This window comes from Eutrema salsugineum, unplaced genomic scaffold (assembly GCF_000478725.1).
Source record: "Eutrema salsugineum unplaced genomic scaffold, Eutsalg1_0 scaffold_6, whole genome shotgun sequence".
In the NCBI taxonomy this organism is placed as follows: domain Eukaryota; kingdom Viridiplantae; phylum Streptophyta; class Magnoliopsida; order Brassicales; family Brassicaceae; genus Eutrema; species Eutrema salsugineum.
Genome location: NW_006256547.1, coordinates 9,763,090 through 9,773,257, shown reverse-complemented (window position 1 = coordinate 9,773,257; position 10,168 = coordinate 9,763,090). Strand labels below are relative to the sequence as shown.

At 36.6% G+C, this 10,168-nt stretch overlaps 1 protein-coding gene across 1 annotated transcript; it reads left to right on the top strand.

Annotated features, from left to right (window-relative positions):
• Nucleotides 1-3,979: 3,979 nt before the first annotated feature.
• LOC18012564 (tubulin--tyrosine ligase-like protein 12) lies at nt 3,980-9,297 on the top strand. The gene is made up of 15 exons (XM_006395903.2): nt 3,980-4,291; nt 4,911-5,174; nt 5,353-5,477; nt 5,554-5,767; nt 5,943-6,068; nt 6,160-6,416; nt 6,688-6,795; nt 6,993-7,134; nt 7,249-7,414; nt 7,620-7,777; nt 7,935-8,258; nt 8,361-8,435; nt 8,554-8,623; nt 8,715-8,872; nt 8,967-9,297. Exons 1-15 carry the CDS (start codon nt 4,022-4,024, stop codon nt 9,111-9,113), a joined length of 2,604 nt encoding a protein of 867 aa, XP_006395965.1. The 5' UTR covers nt 3,980-4,021; the 3' UTR covers nt 9,114-9,297.
• Nucleotides 9,298-10,168: the final 871 nt, after the last annotated feature.

The window sequence follows — 10,168 nt, the reverse complement described above, 5'->3', positions numbered from 1 at the left end:
GACTGAAATTGACTTTTCCAATGTCTCCACTGCCAGCCGTGCCGCTGTGTACAAGAAGAGTGATCCCCGGAGGACCTTGCTCTCCGTGAACATGGCTAACATCACCAAGCTCTCCAACACCAACTACCTCATGTGGCATCGTCAAGTACATGCCTTTGAAGGAAATAAGCTTCATAGATTTCTTGTGAAATCTGACACCATACCAACAGCTACCGTTATAATGGTGTGGCAAAACCGAACCCTGCTTATGTTCCCTGGTGTGGTCAAGATCGGCTGCTTTACAGCGCCATCATCGGTGCGATCTCCCTCCCAATTCAACCGCTGGTTGCTAGCGCCACCACCACTCATGAAGTATGGAGCACCCTTGCTGTGGTGTATGGAAGACCCACAAGAGGCCATATCAGACAACTCAAGTTTCAGATTCAGAGTTACACTAAAGGCACCAAAACCATAATGAAGAGCAAACCTGATGAGTTAGCTCTTCTTTGTAAACCGATAGATCCCGAAGATTTCATCGAACGAATTCTAGCTGGAAATTGATGCTGCTAATGGACGTGACAATCTGATCTCCTTCTCGGAGCTCACAGAGAAGTTGATCAACAGAGAAGCTAGCATTATCTGTGAGCAGCCTGCAACACCAATCTTTCTTATCACGACAAACCCTGCGAATTCCAATAACAGGGGTCGTAACAACAACCACAGCAACAACAACTGGAGTCTGTCGTTCAACAACGCCTCACAACATGGTCATGAAAACACTCGCACCAGTTGACCTTATCTTGGGAAGTGTCAAGCTTGCGGAGTTCAATGGCACAGTGTGCAGCGGTGTCCAACTTTCAAATTTGTAGCACAACTGTCCCCGCCATCATATGGAATGTCTCAGCAGCAAAAACACTGGAAACCAAGTGCTAACCCTGCCTCTGTGTTCCCGAATCCACCAGATAACTGGCTCATGGAATCCGGTGCCACTCACCACATCACATCCGACCTGAACAACTTGGCTCTTCATCAGACCTACACTGGCAACGACTCTGTCGTCATTGGTAACGGTTCGGGCTTACCTATTTCTCGCACTGGTTCACTTTCTCTGCCCACCAACTCTCATTCTTTTAAGCTTGCCAATGTCTTATATGTTCTAGAGATGCAGAAATTTTTTATTTCGGTGAATAAATTCTTTAAAACTAACCATACGTCTGTGGAATTCTTTCCTGATATGTTTCAGGTGAAGGAGCTGAGCACGGGGGCACCGATTCTCACAGCACCAGCTAAAGATGGCTCCTACGAGTGGCCTGCAACAAGTTGTCCTCGAGCTTTTGTCGTAGCCAACCTCTTTATCTGAATGGCACCATCGTTTAGGCTATCCAGCTTTTCCTATTTTTAAAATACTTCTTGTTTTTATCCTTCAGTTGTGTTTTCTTCAAATGATTTAGTTCCCTGCAACTCTTGCCTCATTAATAAAAGTCACAAACTTCTTTTTCATGAGTCTTCTATTACTTCGTCTTAACCATTACACGTTTTGTTTTCTGATGTCTAGATGTCTCCTATACTTTCCACCAAAGGTTATAAGTATTATTTAATGTTTGTGGACCATTACACACGCTACATGTGGTTTTTCCCACTCAAGCTCAAACTGCATGTAGCTCAGACATTCCACAAGTTTAAAGCACTGGTGGAAAATCAATTTCAGACCAAGATAAGGACGTTATACACAGACAACAATGGTGAATACATTAAAGTCAGCCCTAATTTTAACACTAGTGAAGCCTCCATCGGTAACTCATATCGATGTATGGACAGATGGTATCAACACCAGAGAGCCTTCATGCTCAGATGCTTCCTCCTTCACGGCAGAGTCGATATGTGTTCACTAAATCAGCAGTAACTCTTGAAGCACAGCTCTGAATGCCTTGAAACCACATCCATTGGAAAGCTAACTAAACTTCCTATGTTGTCTCGAAATTTAAGCTCCATTGGAAATCAGTAAGACCTTCATCTGAGTCAATCTTTAGGACGCTTTGAGTTGACTCTGCACATCGGTCGGCTATATCGATTTGTAGACCGATGGGGAGTGTTTCCAGAGAATTTTCTCATCCTTTCATAATGGTTTTCATCTTATAGACCTCCTATATCGGTCCAGCAACCGATATAGGTATCCTTGGGCTTGTTCTCCAACATGTTATTTTTCCTTCTTGTTTTGGTGATCTATGTGAAGAAGATAATGTTCTATGTTTTCAGTGATCTAATTAAATATTTTTTAAATAAAAATAGATTAAACTAAAGTTATATTAGTGATAAAGTTGACGAAAACTAAAAAGTTAAGTTCCACAATACTTAAAAAAAAATCATATTAGCTATTTTTTTAATTTTCTTTTACATATGGTAAAAATAACTTACATATGTTACGACCAATTGTTAATTTGTAATTTGAGATATCAAACTTTGTATAATAAATAATAAAGGATGTGTATATTTTATCCAAAACAGTACCAAATCCTAACCAATCAAAAGTAAACCAAAAATTTTCAACCTGAAACGAAATAAAATTTGGTTTTGAGCAAACTAAACCGAACCAAATTGAAATTAAATTCATATGACTACATACATTGTATAAAATTACAAAATAATTTGAGTAACGAATCGTCGTCGCTCGAAGAAGCAACTAAAAAAACTGAGAGCAGAAAAAAGGGGCCAAAGTCAATTTTTAATCCATCAGTAATTTAATCCAATCACTTCCGATCACTCTATCAATCGAGAAATCTGAGTCCCAAAAAGCGTCCATTGAAGACGGAATCTGATGTTGAGGTGGAAGAGAAGTCCAATTGGTTCATTTTCGTGGAAGAGAACTGAGGGCTTACATTGTGGAGATCCATCCCGTATTACAAAAATTGTGGTTTAGACAAATGGGTCTCCTTTGGGTTTGTTGTTGAATGAGTTAGAGCTTAATCTGAATCGGCTCGTCCTGAGCTTGTTACGTTGGCTTGTATTGATGGAGCTTTGATTGTTACAGTGCCAAGAAGAAATCGCGATGAATCAGAAAAAATTATAGGTTATGGAAGATCAATGAGACGCTCTGATACCATTTTAAATTTAGTGAATTTGTGAATACCTTCATTGAATGAGTTAAGGAGCATGAATGATGGAAGGTGGAGGAACGAGGTAGTAGATGGAGGAAGGAGAAGAAAAAAAGTTTTTTTTCTTGAAACTATTATTATAACTAGGCGAATACCTACACATAACGTGTGGGGTTTTTTTTTAACTATTTCAAATCTTCTATAAAAAAAAACATAATCATTATTTGTTATGTGTATTCGTATGTTATTATAAACAATTTTAAAAATTTTATATATAAAAAACAATCTTAAAAATCAATTTAAAATATAATATTATAAATATATAAACAAATATAATCATTATTTGTTATGTGTGTTAGTATGTTCTTATAAATAATTTTAGAAATTTTATATCAAAAATTAGTAATTAATATAAAATGCAATATCAAATAAAAAGGCAAATGTAATCATTACTTGTATGTGTTAGTATGTTATTATAAAAAAATTTAGAAATTTTATCCAAAAAAATACAATCTTAAAAATTAATTTAAAATGTAATATCATAAAAAAATTTGAGAATTATATAAAAATAAAGTAAATATCAATCAATATTAATCGATTAATGAAAAAAATAATTCATTTTCTTTGAGTGGTTTAAAACTTGATATTAAAATTTACTAATTTATTATTTTTGAAAAAATTATAACTTTAAATTATAAAAGTTACACATGTCATCTTCATATAAATTAAAAATGATGATGTGTCAAAGATGGTAAATAAATAAATAAATTAAATTAATACTAAAAACAAAAACAAAATCCTCAACCAAATCAAACCGAACCTAACCGAAATTAAATTGTTATCTTGTAACCCAATTTGAGAGACCAAGACTGCGACGCTCGAAGCGCAACTAAACCCCACAGAAAACCCTGAGAGCCAAAAAAGGTGCTGCCTTCAGAAATTCACCAGCAATGGCCAACAAAATCGAGAGCTTGGAAGATTTCGTCAAGGTACATGGAATACTCTTGGCGTCTTCAGGTTTGCCTCAGAAACTTCACCGACGCCTCTTCGAGAAGCTTGCTTCGGATACTTTAGATGGCGGCGCTCACTTTCAGATCGAACCCTGCGACGATAATCGGCGACGGAGACTTGTTCTCACTTCCGAATCTATGCCTAAAGATTCCGAGGTCTTCCTTGTCGATCACGCCTGGACTTTTCGTCTTCCCGATGCCTATAAACAGGTGTGCGTCTTGTACCGCCACTCTCACTCTTTAAAAATTGGGACTTATTTTTGAACATTTAAAAATAGGGACTTTACACTGATTTTCTAGTAATCAGTATTGATTTTTTGAGTGCACATTGTTGGGTAAATGGTGTATTTGCTTCGTGAAAGTGGGGATAAAGCTGGGTTTGTTTTGATATTTTACTTGCAGGAATTTCATTTTAAGGAAGAAGTTGGAATAATGATTTGTTCTTAGGTACTACTTTGGCAATTCAAACGAGTAATATAGAGTCAAATTGTTAGAAAAAGTTGCAAATTCGTTTTTGTATGCTGAAATTCTGCCTTTTTTGTTCTTACCGTTTTTCTACATCATAGTGGTTCTGAGACTATTCACTGGGTTTTTCTAAAGTATTTTACTTGCAATAGTATCATTTATGGTAGAAGTTTTAACACTGACATGTCCCTAACCAGCCAGTATCGTTTATTTCTATGTCGCTATGGCAATTCAAGCTAAAATTGTTCAGTCCAATTGTTAGAAAAAAGCTACATGTTTGGTTTTGTAAGCTTAGAAGATAGTTGTTCTGAGAGCTTAATTCACCAGTTTTTTTCTTTCTTTTTTTCTGTGTTCGCTACTTCAGCTTCAGGAAATTCCGGGACTGGCTGAGAGGATGGGTTCTTTAATGTGTGTTGACACTGATATAGAGGGGAAGGCTGGAGAAGGAGAAGAAGAAGAAGAAGAAACCGAAGAGAATAATGAGGAACTCTCTGTTAATCAGATAATAGACAATGAAATTCATTATGCAGCAGATAAAGGATATGACTCTTTAAGATGGCTGGAGTTGGAGGGTCTTGGAATAGATGATGACTCGTTGGTGTCTCTGCATTTGCCGAGTAAATTTCAGGCACGCCTTTAGATCTTTCTTCCTTTTCCGTACTTTCATGCTAGACTTTATCTCAGATACTTGCATGCCATATTTATATAATCTGCCGCAGACTCGGAGTGACAACTTGAAATGCTTTGAATTTTTCAAAACCTAGATTCTAAAGCTTCTTTGTTGTGCTGCTACCAATTTTTTGTAGGATTTAATGGCGCTTAGTCTTATTGGGAACAAAATCGAGAGTGCGGATGTGGTTATACGAGAGGTTACGAAGTTTAAGAATCTGAAGGCTTTGTGGCTGAATGACAATCCTGTTCTTCAGAAGAGGTAAACATGCATTTAAAATACATGTAGATGGTGGGGAGAATATAATAGATTCCTCAAGTACTTGTATGCTTTTCAGTGAAATTCAGATGGCTGACGAAATACTGCAATGCTGTCCGAGTCTGGAAATCTACAACTCGCGTTTTACATCTAATTACGGGTTGTGGGCACTTAGTTTCTGTGGAGATATCTTTGGGAAAGATAATCCTGGTTTTGTTCAGCAGGATCAACCCTTGTGCAATATCACCTCACTTGACCTTTCAAACCGGTCAATACACAATCTAGCCAAACAGGTCAATTGATCCCCTTACTTCTTTTAAGAGAGACGGAGAACGTAGTTTAGTGATCGAAAAGAGAACAAGTATTGATGAACATATCTGTTGCAATTTTGTATCCTATAGAACTCCTACAGTTACATATCTTTTTCAAGTGTTTGATTTTATCTACCTTTACTTTCTTCATTTCCAGGCATTCTCTGTGCACGAGATGCCATTGCTATCTCAACTAAATATCCGTGGGAACCCATTGGATCAGAATTCTGTCGGAGAAGTGTTTGAAGTCTTGAAGCTCTTCCCTTCGCTGTCTTCCTTAGAGGTAATTGTTGGTAGTTTTCCTTACATTTCGGATAGGAATTGAGGTTATATATTTATGCTGAGATGTGCTTACATGATACTTTTTTTTGTAGGTTAACCTACCTGGACCTCTTGGAAACAGTGCAGTAGAGATTCTTGAATCTCTCCCTAATCTCTCTTTGTTAAATGGCGTTGATACATCTAAAATAGTTGAAAATGGAAAGCATGTTGTTGACACGTTGCTTCCACCACGCCTTCCTGAGCCAAATCCTGAGGATAGTTTTGCTGACCGTGTTCTTGGTGCAATGTGGTCGTATTTGATGACTTATCGCCTTGCGGATGAAGAAAAGCTTGATGAAACTTCCTTGTGGTATGCAATGTCTTCCTTTTTTGGTATACTACTGCGGTTGATTTGTTTAACTGAATAAAACCTCATGAATATTTGATTTTGTTTTTTTATTTTGTGCTGCTTGTATCTACTGTTTAAAGAATTTCTAACATTTTTCACTTAAATAGATAAATTTGAGAAATTCAGGAAGGGTATCTGTTTAAAGCTGTTGGAGTGTTTAGGAATAACAAATCTGTAGTATTTAGGCATATTGTTTCATGACTTTGCTTGGCAATGATTTCTCATTTTGCAGGTATGTGATGGATGAATTGGGTTCAGCTTTGGGGCATAGCGATGAACCCAATTTCAGAGTGGCTCCTTTTCTTTTCATGCCTTCCGGGAACCTAGACTCTGCTGTGAGGTATGAACGTTCCATATTTTCCCGTTAACTTTTTGAATATATTTCTTTTGTGCTATACACACTTATCGTTTGTTTAAAACTGTGATGTGGATTGACATACGGTTCTTGTTCAGGTCTCATACACATAATATTTTTCAGAATGTTACTTTATGTGGCTCTGACTTATGCACATGTTTATTTGGCTTTTAATGTTCCAGCTATTCGATAATGTGGCCTATAAGAAATTGTCAGAAAGGTGATGAGTGCACTCGTGATTTTCTATCTGGTATCGGGGAGGACAAACATCGGTCTGCCAGGCTCACAGCCTGGTTTCACACTCCTGAGAACTATTTTATTCATGTACTTCCTTGGTTCCTCTTTAGCTTTTTCTGTTCATTAACAAGATTTCATGTTGTCTCATTTCCTACGAAGATTATCTGTTTACTAACAGATTCCTTGTTATATATTTCCTAGGAGTTTGAGAAATACCAACAAAAACTCCAGGCGAAAGCTTCTGTGTCTTTACCTTTGAAACCTTCAGTTTCCCAAAGCATACGCCATAGTGATGGATCTCCTTTACTTGTACACACAGATCTACCTCAAGTTGAAGAATTTCTGACACGTCCAGAATTTGTAATCAGTATGTGATTTGATCCATTTTTCATGATATATTCGTAGCTCTCATTAAGGATCGATATACTAAACATTGTGACTTTGAACTTACCTCGAAAAGTCCCAGCTTTTTAGTTATCCTTCGTCTTTTAGATTGTGGAGTAAATTCAGTTTTAAAATTGGAAAACGTGTTATACACATCAGACAAATCAAGGTTTTTCTTTTATTTGCAGCAAATGAACCAAAAGACGCAGACATTATATGGACGAGTATGCAGGTGGACGAGGAGCTGAAAAAGGCGGTGGGATTAACAGATGACCAATACATAAATCAGTTTCCCTTTGAGGCTTGTCTTGTTATGAAGCATCATCTTGCAGAGACTATTCAAAAGGTAAACTCAGAAGACTATTTTATCTAAACACCATTAGTAAAGACTTCTTTATATGCGGTCACAAGATATAACTAAGACATACATATCAAGGTGTCTCTTTTTTATTTGTTTAATTTAACTATCTAATATAGCTAGCTTTCAATGTTTTGCTATTCAGGCTTATGGATCTCCGAAATGGTTACAACCTACTTACAATCTTGAAACACAGTTGTCCCAGTTTATTGGGGACTATTTTGTACGCAAACGTGACCAATTGAACAATTTGTGGATCTTGAAACCATGGAATATGGCACGGACAATCGACACAAGTATAACTGATAATTTATCTGCTATCATCCGCATGATGGAAACTGGTCCCAAGATCTGCCAAAAGTACATAGAGCACCCTGCTTTGTTCAAGGGGAAGAAGTTTGATCTGCGATACGTTGTCCTACTGCGGAGCATTGACCCTCTGGAGATTTACCTGACAGATATTTTCTGGGTAATGCTTACTCTAATCCTTCATAGCAGCCGATATAAGCGATAAGTATTTACTCGTTTTGGTTGAAGAACATATGTGCTAATCCGACTTTTTTGATTTCAGGTTAGGTTGTCTAACAACCCATATTCATTGGAAAAGCATAGTTTCTTTGAATATGAAACTCACTTCACTGTCATGGTATTTCTTCAGAACACTCTTTCCACATAATGATTCTGTTCTGACAAAGATTGCAACATACTATATAAACACTACTCACATATTCCTTTGTCCTTGTCCATTCTCCTATGCGTTTCAGAACTATGGTCGGAAGTTGAATCACAAGCCCACGGCAGAGTTTGTGAAGGAGTTTGAACAAGAACATAACGGTATATACACTGCATTTTGGTTTCCTTCCTCCACATATATCTTTCTTCATTTCTTTATTTTTTATCAATAACTTAAGTCTACTCTCAATAGTTAAATGGCTGGATATCCATGAGAAGGTGAAGCAAATGATACGGCAAGTGTTTGAGGCGGCAGCTCTTGTGCATCCGGAGATGCAATCGCCCAAATCTAGAGCCATTTATGGAGTAGATGTAATGCTCGATAGCTCCTTCCAGCCAAAAATCTTGGAGGTATTAGCCTTTTTTTTTTCGTAAACAAGTACACTCAAGAACAATCTCTTGGGAATTGCAAGTTCTCGTATCGATGACTGTTTATTGCTCAAAGGTTACATACTGTCCTGACTGCATGAGGGCTTGCACATACGACATGGAAACCATAGATGGTAAAGGTATGGTTAAAGGCCGAGACTTCTTCAATTACATATTCGGGTGCCTCTTCTTGAACGAGACTGCTCATGTGACTCCCTTGTAAGCTCAATGGCTAGAGAAGATTGATGGTCTTACTCAAATAGCTGCAGCTGTTTTTATTTAGAACCATGTCGTCTTGTTGGTTATGCACCTTGAGAGATTTTTTTTTGTTCTTTTCCTTCATTATCAGCTTTATTGTTAAATGAAAAGCTTAATGTGCGGTTTTATGTAAACAAATTTGTTCTGATGCAATCATGAAACCAAACAAATCAACATTCCGGGTAATGTGTTAGGCAGTAACAATGCTTTTGCTACCTTCATGGAGAGTAGATTTATCAGATAATAGTATTCGATTTCTTTAACACGTAATTCGATATTTCACGAACAAGATTTAGGATTCCTTACGGGAGAAGATATATAACTCAGTGGTAGAGTGTCACCTTTGACGTTGTGGAAGTCATTAGTTCAAAACCTGATTATCACCAGAAACTTCGATTGATATTTATTGTAGTTTAGGAAACTTAGATCTACTTCCATCTCTCTTGGAATTATATTTATAACTAATTTTCTGAATTTATTTTTGAGGTTAAAACTGGTATTTTATGTCAAAATTTACATTGGAATTCTAAAACGACATTTTTTTTGAAACAGAAAAAAGTGTCAGAACGACACTCTTTATGAAACGGAGGGAGTATCATTCTTATCATAGTCTAATAATAATTCTTCCAAAACACATTAATGTTCTTATTTTCTGCAAAACATTAATGTTCTTACTTTCATCATCAATTTATCATGGTACTAGAGGGGTCAACGTTTTCTTTTTATCTTTTGCATTTGAAAAACAAAAGAAAAAACACTTTAATATAATTGTTTTTCTATTATTTGACCTATCTATTTTATTTTTCTAAAAAAAAGAAAAAATGAATAACAAACGTTTTAAGTTTCTATACTTCTTACGAGAAACGAATTGTATTTTGTTAATATTCTATCGTCTTCACGTAGTGAAACTAGATTTTTCATGCTTTTGATCTGGATGCATGCACCAAGATCGAATTTGATTCTGTTGGATATCATAGTGATCCGGCACAGTGACAACGATCGCATTTGAATTAATCATGA